Here is a 17,082-nt window from a genome sequence, read left to right on the forward strand (position 1 = left end):
TTCTATATGTTTTCAAAAGTTTGTAAGTATAAGTCAGAAAAGTTATCGAAAAACATTTGGAAAAAAAAAATTTTCCAAACACAAAACATTAACCACTTTAAGAAATATATTATGATTGAAAGTTTTAAAATAATCCCAAAAATATTTAAAAAGTTAATGCATTCCTATGATTTTCTGTCAGTTAATGTTGTATAAAACTTGTCAGTCTAAATAAAAATACCTTCTTAATATTTATTTTCAATCACGAAACCTGTAAAATTAAATGTTTTATCTTAAATGAAAAACTTATAAATGAAATGACAATAAAAACTATTCTGTTAATTTTAACCGAAGAAATATATGAACTGAACGATTTTTGAAAAGAATAACATTGTCAAGTAAATTATTATCTAAAACTATCGAATTACAAATAGCATATTTTTTTAATACTTACAATCGTAAATGGATGGTACAAAAAAAATTTATTATCAATCCAATATGATATTTTAGTTCAATAATTTAAGTACATAGTAGTAAAATCTATATATATATATATGTATATATGTTTCAGATTCTATATTTATTTACGTTTGAGTGATTGTGTGTGTATTCTCTATCTGTAAAAAATACGGTTTTGTTTTAACAAATATTTATTTCCGTTTCAATAACTTTTTACATTACATAAAGTACCACTTATCAGCATTTTGGTAAGTACGTCTTGTATGCTTATAGGTTATATCCAACCATTATTTTGTCAAGTTGATCTAAAAAAAAAAAAAAATAAATGAGTAAAAGAGAAGAAATATAGAAATAAAGTAGAAAGTGAGGGAGTGAGAGAAAATGGTAAATGATGGAAGATGGAATGGGAGACGGATATCCCTCTTTATCGATTTATATTTTTCACGTTTTCAATAATACAACGCGCACATAACATATATATATAACTAACCCAGTGAATCCTTTTCTATCGCCTACTTGGTTTACGACTACTGGTGCACCCCGTCACCGTTTGGAAAAGAATATTTTTAAGTACATAAATTTTACGAGTCTCGCATGAATTTAACAGGGCGCATTATTGCTCTGGAGAACGCAATAAAACATGCAATGGTTTCTTTTGTGCAGACCAACACCACAGTCACTACCGCGAAAAGACTCAGTCGTGACGAAGGACAATATAAGTATTCACAATGTATTCTCACTTTAGAGTTCTTCAGACAGTCCGCCATAATGCAGTGTTAAAAAAATGTACTGAATAAAACAAACTGCGATACTGATAATATGAGTAGCAATGTGAATACGATGACGTGACTTGGTATAATACAACATTGATACGACGATCGGCAACAGTGTGTTAACGAGAGTGATATGATCGACAGCTCCCTTAGCGGTTAGTTTTTGTTCATAAATTTTTCAATTTTAATATTACTTTCGTGATTCATGACAGTTGAAAATTATTAATTGGATACGACAGAAATAGATTTTTTTGTCTTTGTTCTATTTATTTTCTATTCGATTTGTACTTCGTTATTATTTAGTTAAGACTGAAAATATGTAAATTATGTTACTAGAGTCATTGTTAAATTAATATCTCATTCCTTCACCTAGAATAAATTCTAAATAAATCACTATTGAATGATATATAAATAAACATAATTGACACTTTTTCAGCAACCATATAAAAGTATCTTTTGAACGAATCGCCGAATTCAATTGTTTCCCGCGTACGCACGTTGCAACAATATCATCAACGTGTGTGATCATTTGTTGGGTAGCTGATAATGTTTTTATAGTAATCTCGCTATATCATTCGATCGTGATGCTACATACGTATATGTACAATACGTATACGAATACGCGGCGAGTAGTCAGCAAATAAATTTTGGCGCAACGGCGCAACGAGACGACAAATATTATTTTGAAAGCGGTGGGAGGGTATTTAGTACTCCAAAAACACTCGGGGCTTTTAAGGAACGCGTTTCCGAAAACAACGATTCCTTGTATTGAATTTTTTTCCGAACGACAAACAAATATAATAGGGTACGGTTTCCATTACTTTTCAAAGTAATAATATAATACAAAATCGATATTTAGGAAAAATAATGTTAATATTGTTATTATTTTGTTCATCTCGAAAATATGTTGTAAACGAACAAAAGAGAAGGCAACAAAAGAAAAAAAATGCACTTCAAACTTTGTATTTATGTGTAATTGGCGAGACGGCATTTCAAAGATGTTTTTCTCAAATCGATTTTGAATATTATTTTTCGGAAAGGAATTTATAATTCAAATATCTATTTGAATACAAATTAAAAGCAAATTACCAACCGTTTTTTGGGGTGGAATTCGGTAAAGAACGAGTTCCTTTTAATACCAGAGAAACGAAAAATTGAATAGATTCCAAAATAAAAATACCGTAAACAACACCGACAATACGGTATACGCACTTATTTGTCTAAATCACGTTATAATTTCACTCTTGGTTTTATAGCACGTTCTAAGTTAATAGTCTAATATACGTAGAATGTATAAATTGCATTATTATACCCTATAAATCTGTTGTGTACGCATATCTTAACCCACATTATTACACCAAAGTTAATATATCAAACAATTATAGAACAAAGATGGTGGAAGTCGTGTGCTCGCGGGAGAATTGAGTTTAATATCTTAATACTGAAAACTGAGTGGTGTACTACAGTAACACCAATAGAGCTAAGTCTGATTATTGCAATCATATATTGATGTAGTTTCAACTTATAAACATATTGCGTTCTAGATACTATTGTCAGTGGTTTCTGACACAACTCTGAAATCATTGCTCAACATTTCAACTATCGAAAACGTTAAAAAGTTTTTATGAAGATTCTGAACTCTTAAACCAATACTTAATTTCATCTCTATTCTGATTAATGAAATACATTTGAACTGGTTGATATTACTTTTTTTTTTTAAATAGTTTTAAATATCCTACACAATAATCGCAAAACTAAAATAATAATAATAAATATTATTATTTATTTATTTTTTTTTTTTTACATGTACCTTTCCTAGGATTGTTTACAAAATAATAATAAATTGAAAGAAAAAAATCAGTACTAATGATTTGTTTACAAACGAAAAATGGTTTTTCTCTATTCAAACGGTCGACCTAATGTTATTCAATAAAATTATTTTTGTGATTTTAAATATTTACCAGCATATCAATGACAGTTATTATGTTTTTACTTTACGGGAAGTATAAAATCAACAAAATGTTCTTATTTAATACTTTTGACCCTTGACATTTTTCCAAAATAAATGACATCAAGGAAATATTTTTATGACATCACATGCCACTGTACTATATACCTACTTTATTTTTCCTTTGCCTTTCGTTACAATTCTTCGAATTTTGAGAACCTTTACTATCTATTAAAAATTGTTGGTTCAGCTTTATTATAAAAAAAACAAATTCAATATAACAACAGATTAAAGGTTTAAAATTTAATTGTTTTAATACTGTTTTAACATTTCTTTATAATTAACTTTCAAAACAAAAATCTAATTTTAAAAGCTCTCCTTATACTAATTCTGCATGGCATGATGATAATGTATTTTTAGATTTGAATATAATTTATCATATATATATATAGGCATTGAATATAAAAATATAAATATAGGATAAAATAAACGAATCGTCACTATTCATAAAAATAGAATATTTTTCAAACTTTATAAATTATATGAAAAAAATTAGCTGTGCTAAATCTTTCAAATTAATAATTTTTAATACTACGGTGAAATGTCTTCAAGTAAGCTCGAATAAAATAGTTGGTTGCAAAAACTTAAAATTAGTAGTTTTATTAAAATGTATATCAACATTATTTTCAAGTTTTTTTTTTTCCTTACACTTAGGAGAACTTCTGGAATAATTGAAACTGCCCATTTAAACATCCGTGCTCAGTTTTTGATCTAGAAAGTTGCTACATGGGTGATTCATATTGACTATCCAAAAAAAGTGCTAATTGGCAAAAATAAAACCCCCTATTATAAACCTAATATATTCAACGTTTCATTGAATATCGTTTACACTAATGGCAATTTACAAAATTATCTGTTGAACAATTTTATTACAATATTATGGTGAACCATAACAACTCATTCTCTACATTCAATAAATGATTGCCCGAGATTTAAAATAAAAAAAAAAACCGCTTTAAATATGCCTTGTACAAATTACTTGATTTTCATTATTGCTCAAGTGGTCATACCCAAGCTATTGCGTAATATCACAGTACATAATATCGTTTAACGTTTTGAAAACTAGTTACTGGATTGTTCTCAATTATTATTTCCCTTGTGGAACATATACACAACTTAACTACTTTTAAAACTGATGAAAATGTTCTCGTAATTTTTCAGGTTATATTGGTGTTGAAAAGCATCAACTATTATGAAATCACAGCCATAAGTGTCGTCGTACAAATAGTTAGCCATTGTCTAGCGTACACCAACTCATGTCTGAACCCGATATTATACGCATTTCTATCGGAAAATTTTCGGAAGGCATTCAGAAAAGTGATAATTCCGTGGAGACCGGAAGTAAACGCACCTGGAAGATTTGCAAATGGAGACGCCCGGTCGATGGCTGTCACCAGGACGACTAGGACTAATAACGACATACTCTGAAATTGTGGACGGAAATAAGCAAATGAAAATCAATAAGAGAAACATTAAAGGTACTTATCAAATTAAAAATAAAAATTTAATAAAAACATTTTAAATAAATTATGAATAATGTATAAACAAATTTTAGTTTGCTTTAAAATCACAGTCCATGCAGAACATATTTTTCTGAGGTTGTTTGCTTAAAATCAACCAAGTGAATTATTAAATTATAGTGCTTATATATTTATGAAGATGTTTTATATCTTCTCTTTTTCTCCCTCTTAGAATAACTATATGGCGAATAAAACATTATTGTAAACATTAAATAACCGAAATTCGGTTGAAAAAAAAAGTAACCATGGAAACCACTAAATCAACAGTGTTACAAGTACTTCAAAATGATCACTTTCTTATTTTTTGGTAAAAATATAAGCAGAAAATTGCCTTTCTTAATAAACGTTGGAAAATTTCATCAAATGTTATTGTGCAAATAATGAAAATAATAAATGTCTTACAATGTAAAACTTACAACTTTTTAAAATATTATCAATACTTTGTATTGTTTTGAAAACCACAAGACTTCATTGAGGAAAAAAAAACTAGTACAATTTGAATTAATTATATACAATTTTGATTATGATACCAGAAACAATTGAAAATAATGTTTAAGAAATGTTGAGCATTGCAAAAAAAAACCAGTGTATTGAATTTTACTTTTCGTTAATAATTTATTTACAATATTCAAATGCAAAGACATTACAAGGTGAACCAAACGTCACAATATATCTTAAGTGTTCGGTGACACCACTTCACGCATCCACTAACTTTGCCGTTTTAATTTTTAATTCTCTAATACTCCAAATAAAAAAGCATTAATATCTGTTAAAAGCATTAATATCTTTTATAGCCAATACTTATTTTTAACAAATTTCCATAACGTATTATCGGAAAAAAAGCTTTTTTCCGGAACCTTTTTCTGTATTATATTTTGTATCCTGTTCATCGTGTGAGGACATTATAAGCTTCAAGTGTAAAGCTAAACTCATTAATATGGAAATAAGTAACGAACATTTTTAGACATTGTTTTTCTTTTTAGAAGATAGATTCTGCCTGGATTGTTCATCCTGGACGGAATGCAGGAATAGTGATCGGTCTTGTGAATCCGCATTAGATTCTTACCCTCATCATACGAGGGTTTAAATAATGGAACTTCTAAACTAGAATTCAATAAATTTAAATTAGCATAAATTGCTACTGCATTCCATGCTAATAAAAATTTAAATAAATCACTTTTCCCACCTAGGTACCTGTCTACATTATTGTATGGCTATACTGAAGAGTAAATAATTTTTTGAAATATATTTAAATTTATAATTATTAATAAATCAACTTGCCAGTTGTTGCTTTAATTAATACACTAACACCGTTCCATCGTCAATCAAATATTTATGTTTTGTCTTTATCTGACATGATAACTTCAATCATTTTAAATTCATATTTTACTAAATACTAACCTACAGTAAATTCTAAATAAATAAACAATAACTTGCTTCACGTTATGTGTGAAATTGTATTTTTTCAAATTATTATTTCCAAATTATGAAATCCTCGACAGTGAGTTGTTTGATCACGATACCAACGTTTAATTATTAAATTTAAAATTAAATTGAGAACAAATAAATTGTAATAAATAATAATTAAAAGTATTCTACAGCTTTCAACTACTCAATAAAACAATTCGTGGTACCATTGTTATTAATATTGTTAATATTATTGTTATATATAATTTATACAGTAGGGTTTACAGTAATATTTCGCGGAATAACTTTGGTAATAATTTAACCTATAGGGTGTGATATTAAAAAAATATATATATTCTCTTTGAATTTAATAAATGTAAACGTTCTGAATCTAAAAGGAAAAATATATCCAAAAAAACGAGCGAGTGAAATAAAGTATAGTAAACTCCTACACAAAAAAGTGTTGAGTATGTTGCAGTAACATAACCATATTCAAAAACAACCAAGTTTAATTTCTTTAGCCTCCTTCCCCCTATCCAAATGTAAATATATATCTTTAACAAATTATTTTTACCCTTTTCTAAAAATAAAATTTATTAATTATATTTACTCTAAATATTTGTGAACTAATACAAGTCATATACATATTACATATATAAATATATATATATATATATATATGTTATAAAATATAATATATTTCGTAATTAGTATTTAGATTTTGTAACGTTGAAAAGTAATAAAATTAGAAACCTTATTCTCATATTTTATCGTTAAAGAATTTATAATATTTATATTTCATCTAATTAAAATAAATTATGCATTCATAATATTTAAATAAATTCATATAATATAATATATTATGTAAAGTAAAATCAACATGACTATAACTTTAATTTATTGATTATTTAGATCAATATGTAAGCATTTATGTTTCAACCACATAATTATTTAAATTAATTAAAATTGTATTTCCAAACATACAATCTATAATGATTTTATTACAATTTTAGAATTATAAAATATAATCCTATGGTTATTTAAAATTAACATCTTAAAAAGAAAACATAATAAAACTAGGTCATTTTTTAATCTAATTATATTGCTGTAACAAATTTCATGACAATTTATGACAAATTTTTTATGGCAAAATAAAATAAATTTAATAAAAAAAATATTATTCATTTTATTTTCCGTATTTTACATCCGACTCTTTACAGCATTGTATATTATTCCGATTTTAAATAATTAATCAGTAGTAATTATGGATATTCAAATTGAATTCCCCTGAATTTTGTATGCATAAATAAATTAATATTATGTGTGAGTTGTGAGTTTATTGTACATATTCCGTAAAAAAAAAAAAATAAAAAAATGTCGCTCCGAAACGGTTTATATCGAAATAGCCTCTTATTCGAAACGTCTGGTTGGTTTCTCCACATGCTTTACATATAAAGTGGGTATTATAATATTTCAATGAGTGAAATTTTTTAACGGAATTCTTCTCTATAGCTTAATTTATATTTAATTTTCAAATGTTTTTGATGGTGATCACAATTACCCTTTGTACCAGTTGTGAAAATATGTTTTTCTTTTATCCATCGTAAAAATATACCGATACTTGAAAATAGCTCATTTAATTTCTATATACCTACCAGACGACAAACAAATAAAAATACATGCTTTGCACTGAAAATAGTTCTTACCGATATCGTCAAACAAAAGTTTTTTTTAGAATGAAAACTCGAACTACGCATCGACTACCTACTATATTATTCCCAAGTGCATGAAACGTATCATAACAAAATTTAATGGAATCCGGCATGTTTTAAATATTTCGTTGAGGGAAACTGTGAGACGAAACGAATGAACACAATTTTGTTTAAAACTGATCACGAATATTTAATTTCATCAAAAAGCAGCCCCGTAGAGTTGTATTTTAATCATAATTGTTGTTCGGCCCGACTATTTATATAACGCACACCTTGGAATAAGTTATTGCGAAATACTGCGAAGAGTAAATGAAAAATAATTTTATTGAACAATATTCTTTTACGATGCTCCCGGAATCGTCATGAATCGTTTTGAAAATAATAATGATCAAGAAAAATTAAATAAACAACAAACCATTAAATTCATAAGATGTTTTTCGTGCTGAATATTTTATTTTGACCGGTGAAACATTACATTCTACTAGGTATACATGTATTAGTCTTCGTTGGAAACGGCAAGAAATCGCCAATGGCAGCAGCTGCACTGCCATCAATAATTAACAACGAAGACGATCAACTTAAGCATTATTGTACTATAAATCAACGGCTCAAGAATTTATTTAAATAATAAACATCAATCGCATTGATCAAAACTAATGGTTACACTTTTATCCACATGTATAGTGGATGTACTGTAAAATAACCTAATTACATTCATATCATAATATAGTCTTTTGACTATAATTCGATGAAGTTTTTTATGGTACGTTGAGTATTATTTACACGTATTTGACCACGATGGAACGCTTTTTTTTCTTTTTAATCATAATTTCAAACGCACAGTTCTAATGGAGTTCAACAGGAGACCAACTCAACACAATAATGTTATAGTGGTTAATGATTAAGTGCATTCGTTAGTTATTTCATTAATCATTTGCGTTTTCCGTTGAGGTTTATCACATTTGGGAAGCAGGTCTAGTGCACAGGCTGCTGGCTCTTTTTACCTGGATCCAGTTAGTAAATATAATATAAACACATTATAGCTGGTTCTTGGCTAGTCCCTTCGGATAAATGGATTCAATAGCTGACGTGTACAGCGTTACTAGATGTGTGCCAAGTGTATACGTAAGCATTAGTGAACGTGATTCGTCCTCTGTTTAACGATCTGCCTGTAGACGAAGGATCCGAGAGAAGTCGTAATTAAACTTTTCCTCAAGTGATTTAACATATTTCGGGTCTAAACTACATTGTCGTGCGAAGCTTAATAATAACCTCGGGTCCAATGTTATGATTCTATCGCGTGGAATGTTAATCAATACAAGTATTATAGTTTCTAAAGCATCACTTAACTATGAAATTTCCAACGTACGATAGTTAACATTTCATCCTTCAGTGATTACAATAAACGACACAATGCACTATTTTTTACACATTTTACTAACCGAGGCCGTATATCATTCTCATTATAAATACAGCAAATACGCAATAAAGTCGATATTCAGAAAGGATTGTCTGAGGCAATTTTCCATTTTCTTTTTTTCTTTTTTAAATAATATAAAAATAATTTTATTTTATGCCTAAAACCGTAAATTATACTGATAATATAATAACAATGAAAATATTAGTAATCTGATCCAATTATAAATTCTCATACCTAATTATTGTTTCCTTTAATCATAACTACTTACATTTGGTTATGCTTTAAACTATTCAGCGGTTATATCCGGTTTGTATTATTAATATTTTAATATTATTTCAAAGCTTAAAACCTTTTAATTCGATCGTTAAACCATAATTGTATTCTATTTTTGGCATGCTGATGTCAATTTAGTGTTGACACAAATACCTACGAAATTCCTACTATTTGTACTAGTGAAAACAACTTATTCGAATGTCCTGAATTTAATTATTTTTAAGTTGAAAAAGAAACTGTTTATTTAATAATTCTAGTTGCGAGGGTACTTTTAGTTTCTTAGTGTACTGTAAAATCTTTGTTCTTGTTCATAAAACAGCAAATCTCTGTACCAAAAAAGTATTTTGAAAATGTATGATTACAAAGAATAAACTGTATTGTCATAATATAATTTATGCTGAAATTATTTGCAAATAAATAATTCGTCTTTTGAGTTATTTTATTTTAGGGTTTCTTTTTTTTTTATATATATATCAATAGGTTTGTACTATGGAACAAAAATAAAATCAATAATAAAATTGGAAATGTTACTCGTTCCATATGTTTTATTGAAAATTATGTCATCGACAAATACGAAATAATGTACACGTAATGCACATACAACTGCACTAATACTTAAAATGTAGTACTTATAATAATTATACAATTGGTCTGTTAAGCTTTTTATTCGTGTGAAGTGTTGATAATGACGAAATTGTGAACACATTTATATTCTTCAAGATTTCAATATTTTTTTTTTAATATATTCTATTACTTACAATTGATATTTCTATTAATTTTATAAAACGCTGTATTTGGCGTTTATTATAACCCACCAGTAGTTATATTATATCACGAGTGTATGTTAACGATGGATGTGTATGATAATTTACATATTTATATACATATACTCGTATTTATGTACGTCATGTTAGAAAATTAATCAAATTGAAAAATGTATGCTTTTCATTGAGCTTAGATAGTTTTACATTCCATCGATTTTTTTTATTTTTTTTTTTTTTTTTTGCCTTTGTTCGCACATTACAGCAATTCCATCGATTTATAAAGATGAAATCATCGAACTTAACAAACTATAAATATATAAATATAATATATTACTTCAGTACTTGCTCAAAAGAGGTTACTACATTTTTATGGTTAATGAAGGTATTTGGACATACATTGAATACCTAAATGAAAAATAGTATTGTTAAGATATAGTTTTTAATTTTAATTTTATTTAAGAAACTGGTTGGCATAATATTTTATTATATACCTAATTACGTAACATTAAAATATAAATTAATCTTATTCCTTACACAAAAAAAAAATAAATATACACACTAGTGATGGATGGATCGAACCTGTTTTTTTGGTGTCGAACCGAACTATTAAAATTTTTTACCGAACTAAAATTCAAACTCATAATTTTATCCTCTTTTATTTATAGATCGAAATTATGAAAATTTTACTTACAATGTACAAAATTTAATACACCTAAAAATATATAATAAATTATATTTATTATTTATTAACATCCAATACTATTATTTCAGATAATTTTTTTAAAAATATTAAGTACAAACAACATTTATATTTTCCTTTTCATTTTTTCAAAAATAGATTTGTGGTTTTAATCATATTATCACACATCATATGAAAAAAAAAGAAGTGTAATAATATTACCTATAAATATTTACAAAAATAATCACATGGAATTATTTTATTTTATCATACCTAATCGTAATAATATATAAAAAAAAAAATAATTAGTATTACTATGATACTTTAAACTATAAAGTAAAGAAAATTAATATTAGACTGTTTGATTATGAATATTTTCAAGTTCAAATTTCGAACATACCTAAATGGTAAATAATTCGGTTCGATTTTCTTTCACTTTAAGTTCGGATTCGGTTGTTGCGTTTGGTTCGGTTCGGTTCGACATTTGAACAGTTCGACCATTTTTTTTTACAAAATATTTGACGAAAGGTACATAAATAAGAATTTATATTTTCACCAAACTTATAATACTTCCATATTTTAAGTTTAGGTTTCGTAACTATAGGTACGTTGCAAAAATTAATCAAAGCACATTACTAATTTATATATAAACCACTCCTACGTAAGTAAGAATGATTTCTTTAGATCAAAAATCCACGTAAAATAATATTAATATTATTTATACAAGTAAGTTCTCTATTCATATTATTATTTCAAAATGTAGGTATTTATGCTGATTGTATCATATGGATTTAATAATTGTCTGTCAAAAAAAAAAATCTTTATAAAAGGTTTTTTATTATTAACATTCATACAATATAATTGTTGTAGTTTTTTTTTTTTTTTTTTTTTTTTATTCGATTTTAAGTACAGATATTTTCATTTTGTTACAGTTTAAATTAAAATAATATTTTATGATCTTTATAGCTCAATAGAATATGAATACAATACAAACAAAATGTAAATAAGAAAGAAACAAATGAATGAAAACCAATGGAAATAACAATTTACGATATTAAAAAATGAAGTTGAAAAGAATAAACGTTCTTATTTCCTATTCATAATTATTTTATAATCGATTAGTCATACAACCCTTTACCATTGTTGGCTGTCAATATTAGTTGACGTTTTCTAGAAAGTTTTCTACTCAGCCGCGAGGATATATGTACACCATCGTGACTGTCCGTCATCGCTCTGTTTTTCAAGATTTCCACCTAGGTGTATTCCTGTGTGTGTGTGTGTGTGTGTGTGTGTGTGTATGTGTGTGTGTGTGTGTGTGTGTGTGTGAGTATTACGTTTTATTTTGTAGGCGATTTGTTAGTGTTGTTGCGGATGCATCCGGAGCAGCCGGTCATCTTACCCAGCACATTGATTCGAGTTTAATTATTACCGTTTTCAGTCAGATGGTCGGCGATAGTCGGTAACAATTGTATTGATATTAAATACAATAAATACTGTCAACCTATATTATTATATTGATTTAGTTAAAATCATTTTCTTTGTTCACGCAATTAACAATGCCGGGTTATTCGCAAAGACATGTTTCTTAGAAATCAAAAATATATTCTACACAAAACAATAATCCCGACATTTTTAGCAAGTGTTTATTTTAGGAAGTATATTTTGTGCACTTTCAAAATGAAAAATTCCAAAACAAATGTACATCAAAAACAAACATTGCATACCGTGCACTTATAACATTTTCATATGAGTTATTGGAACTCATGGTCGTAAAATTCCATACCGTATGAATTGGTCTAGTAAATATTATCTTTTTAAATATTTGCACCCGACATGACCGAATTTAAAAGTACCGAAATAGCAGCGTCCACGCCATTACAAAAATTAATTTGTGGACTTTCATACATCAATATAAGAAATGCTGTTTTTAGTCATTTTTACTATTGAATTATTTTCATTGTAGTAGTTTGCATTTGTATATTATTATGTTTTCGTATAAATCTACGATAATCGATATTTTTTTTCAAACTATTTTACACAATACTCCAGATAAGTGGTGGAAACTATTAAACATAAATTATGTACATGATAAACACAACAAAATATATATACCGACATAAATATTCCCTAACACAATCACACTTGAGTTGTTAAATGTTATAGCTTCATTTCCTCCTCATTTGAATTATAAACAAATATAAACACACGAATCTATCTATGGAAATTATTATTCATTGTTCAACGTGTGAGTGTCGATTGTAAGACATTAAACAATCATAATGATTATATACAATACGTGTGTTACCGGCGTTTAAATGTATCTGCTTGTACGTCTGCGACTTTGGGATGGGTAAATAAACTTAAATCTATTTGACGTATCCCATTCCACGGTTTCCGTGAAAACGGAACCGACAACGATGTATATTGTTTATTATTTATAACACGTTATCTAGAAACCAAAGCGCATTGTTCGCAAGAAGTTCGAACAAGACCGAAACCTGCCAATTTGTAGTGCCGAGGATCTTAAGTATTATGTTAAGATAATGTGTTGTTCCCGTCTTACAAACGTAAAACAAAGCAAATCTACGTTCAGTTAAACGAATTTTGTGTATGATATTTCAACGCTTAAGCGAGTTTAGTGTTGTTTTTTTCCGATTGTAATAATTTACGTACTTAATCTCGCCAAAAAAATTCAAATATTGTTGAAAACCCACCGTGAAAAAACAAATGTTGTTCCCTTTAAGTTTGACAACAATAAGTAGATAATAGATAATAGGTTGCTTACTGAAATACGAGTGTCATTGCCAATACAACTTTGGTTCCACTGAACGAATATTTGCTGTGTTACACGTGTGTAAGACGATGACAACGCTTGCGGGTGCGGGGTGCGAGTCCTCTTAAAGACTATAAATCTGCGAAGTAAATACTTATTAAGTTCGAATTTGTCGATTACATAAATTGGACTCTGAGCTATTACATATAAAATACGAGCATACCGTTTCAAATGCATCATGGCAAGTACACATTATTTCCGAAACGAGCGTACTCGAGTAGATAATGCCGTACAAATTGAATCGATTTTTTTGTTATAATTTGAGAAACGCATTGTGTGTGTGTGTGTGTGCGTGTGTGGGTGGGTGGGTGGGTGGGTGTATTAACAAATAACGTATTATTATTTTCGTCTCGACTTAAAGTTATTGCACTCATAGTAGGCGAAAAGGGAATAGAATTATGACTGTATATAGTATAGTATACTGAAACCAACCTACGCGAACGAAAGTAAAAAACAATTAATACGGAGTTGTCTCGATTAAAACGCAAACGAATTAAACTGATCAGTCATTAACGCGTTTGCTAGAAACTATCCAAATGATCAGACATTGGAGAATTGGTACATACAATGGATTATTCTCAAAACTACTTACTGTTATCCGTTAGAAAATTTTAATAAATATAAGATAGGTAAATATTAAATGCTAAACGGTCTTACGAAAAATTCTACTTAATCATTTTCTGTTAGCGTACGCAGGATCGTGGAGAGAAATCATGGGCCCAAGAGATAAATTAATCCAGGCTCTTCTCATGCGAGGTGTTTAAACTTGCCATTGACTTCCAGTGTCGTCTTTTAAAATGTATATACCATAGAGATAACGTAATCGCAATCACGGTTATTCCACAAACTTAATGAAAATAATTACTTATAGCCTATAGGTCTTTTTTAAAAATGTTATTTATATCAATATTGTAGTGTTCACTTTATTGTAGACTCGTTATAACTAAACAACATACACTATAATTATTTGAGTAGGTTATTAGGACGATTCATGTTGGTAATCCATAAATAGCTCGACATCATCATAGTCGAGACATAGTGGACTTGGTCAGGCCCCGGATCCCTAAACTACAGCCCCGGCTGCCCACCCTTCTCGTCCGGCCTGGGTGTACGTTAAAATTACGATAACAATAAGAATTTGCCGTTGTAGTCGGCTCATGAGATTTGAAAAACCAAATTAAATCGTCTATTTTTAAATAATTTACAAGTATTAGCAATAACTTTATGTAAAGGAAATAATATATATTTTTTCAAACCAATTCTTTAAATTAAATATTATCTGCGTCATTGAGTAACAGCACTTCCAAAATTATCAATGGATAAAATTAAAACTCTATTGAAAATAAAAATGTTGACATTTTTTATGAGTTAATTATAAAGACTTATTATAGATTCATACATATTATAATATCCTACTTCATATTTAAGGGGAAAAAATGTTATTGTGATTTTTCTGTAACGAGTTTATAGAAAATAGAGACCGAGTGATATATTATTTCATATTACCAAGACCATAATATATTAGAAATGAAGTTATCGTTTCTATGTTTTCGTTAACGACGATTTTAAGTTAAAACAACAGTCTTCAGTCGCTTCAAAACGCTTCTCAAGTGCTTATGTGTATTTGCTTAAAATTTCCCCGCGGAACGTATAACATTCGCAGTGCTCGAACTCTTCAAAAGTCCACTAAATTTTTACACAATTGAGCATACACTAAATTTTCATAAATTAATTAGTTTATAATATAACCCCATTGTTTTCGACTGGCAGTTTCGATATTTTCATTTCGGACCAAATTCACTAGTTATTTTATGAAAATAAGTTCTTTCGATCAGTTTATTAAGACCAAGGGTTTCACACTTTCTTGAGCCTCGTGATTAGCCACCACACGTGTCCAAACAAAGCCAATCACCGTTGACCGATAATGCACCTATATCATTAACGCCTCTTGTGGCGGCACTTCGCGTGTCTTTCCACGCTTGGTTTCTAATCGAATTTATTATGACACACTAAAAATCGAAATACGCTAGTCGCAGTGACGGTCTAAGATACAAGTCCCTTTGTAGTGTCCAAGCAGTGTAGGTAGGGCGCGTACACAATCGAATTCAAGTCCAAACATTTGTTTTTAATTTCTTATCAAAGAGTGTTGGTACGTGGAACAAGGAAAATTAAAAACGTTCTTTTTTTTTTTTTTTTTTTTTTTTTCATAGATATATAGCCGCTTCACATTATTAATTTATCTTCCGGTATACAGTGGATGTTTACGAATCACGCTTCTCGTGGTCAGATAAAATTTAGCTTTTAAAACGGCGATGGTGGTGGAAATTCGGGCACAACGTATTTCATCTAGATTCACCACTGATACGTTATTGTCATCGGCGTGCACGATGTATACGTTGATTTAAAACAATTTTTTTTATTTAATAATAATAATAACATTTAATACAATTATGTACTGTTGTGGTTTTGAGTGACAAAAAAATTAAATTTAAATGTATTTAATATTTATTTAAATGTATTAAAATCAACTTTTTTATGTAAAAAAAAAACAGCGTCTACGTAAAGAAAACGGTGAACGATTACTGTAATACCGAAATAATGAATTATGAGGAATAATTTTTTGTTAGCGCTGATCTTACGTTATTAAAACACATTAGGTTAATACGTCCATATTGATTCATCGTTCGCCGCAATAGGTATTTTTATATTTTATTAGTACAGTTATATTCCAATACACCACACAGCTCTGATCCCGTTCAACATCGACCAAGCAGTAATACAGTATATACGCGTTATATGCACACTTAATATTTAAATAAAATAGAAACAATAACTAACTCGTCGACAGATTACAGTTATCACTAGTTCAAAACAATTCAAATCTGGACCGCATGGTCACCTTACGTATGCGACGTCCAAATGGTTTAACAGGTAATGTTCGAAACATTAACATTTGTTTTAAATTGTGATGTACACGCGCGTCGTGTTGTGCGTTTTCTTTAAATCGGTGCTACGCAATTAGGCCGATTAATTTCAGACTTTCGTTGAAATTATTTACCCTAGTCGAATGTGTGGTGTTTTTCGGATCCCTGTTCATTGTCGTTGTATATTATTCGTTATTGATTTTCGTATTTGCGGTTTACTTTATTCACGGTACTCGCATGTTTTCTTCGATCAAAACACTTGCGCAGCTGGTTCGAAATTCAACGGTGTAGCTACATTACTACGTGTTTCCCTTTATTTCCACTGTAAAAT

At 28.6% G+C, this 17,082-nt stretch overlaps 1 protein-coding gene across 3 annotated transcripts in view; it reads left to right on the plus strand.

The window, feature by feature from the left end:
• Nucleotides 1–17,082, plus strand: part of LOC112694103 (allatostatin-A receptor-like) — a 221,605-nt gene that overhangs the window by 124,664 nt on the left and 79,859 nt on the right. For 2 of the 3 annotated variants that reach the window (XR_003149537.1, XR_003149536.1), the window contains exon 4: nucleotides 4,381–4,697. Coding sequence is in view for 1 of the 3 variants with exons in the window: in XM_025569477.1 (XP_025425262.1) it covers nucleotides 4,381–4,647 (267 nt within the window). In the remaining 2 variants the exon portion in view is untranslated. Of the gene's footprint in view, nucleotides 1–4,380; nucleotides 4,699–17,082 lie in introns of those variants that run through there. The other variant, XM_025569477.1, reaches the window with a different exon arrangement.

The sequence above is a fragment of the Sipha flava genome, unplaced genomic scaffold (assembly GCF_003268045.1).
Source record: "Sipha flava isolate LNK unplaced genomic scaffold, YSA_version1 123_pilon_pilon, whole genome shotgun sequence".
Classification (NCBI taxonomy): Eukaryota; Metazoa; Arthropoda; class Insecta; order Hemiptera; family Aphididae; genus Sipha; species Sipha flava.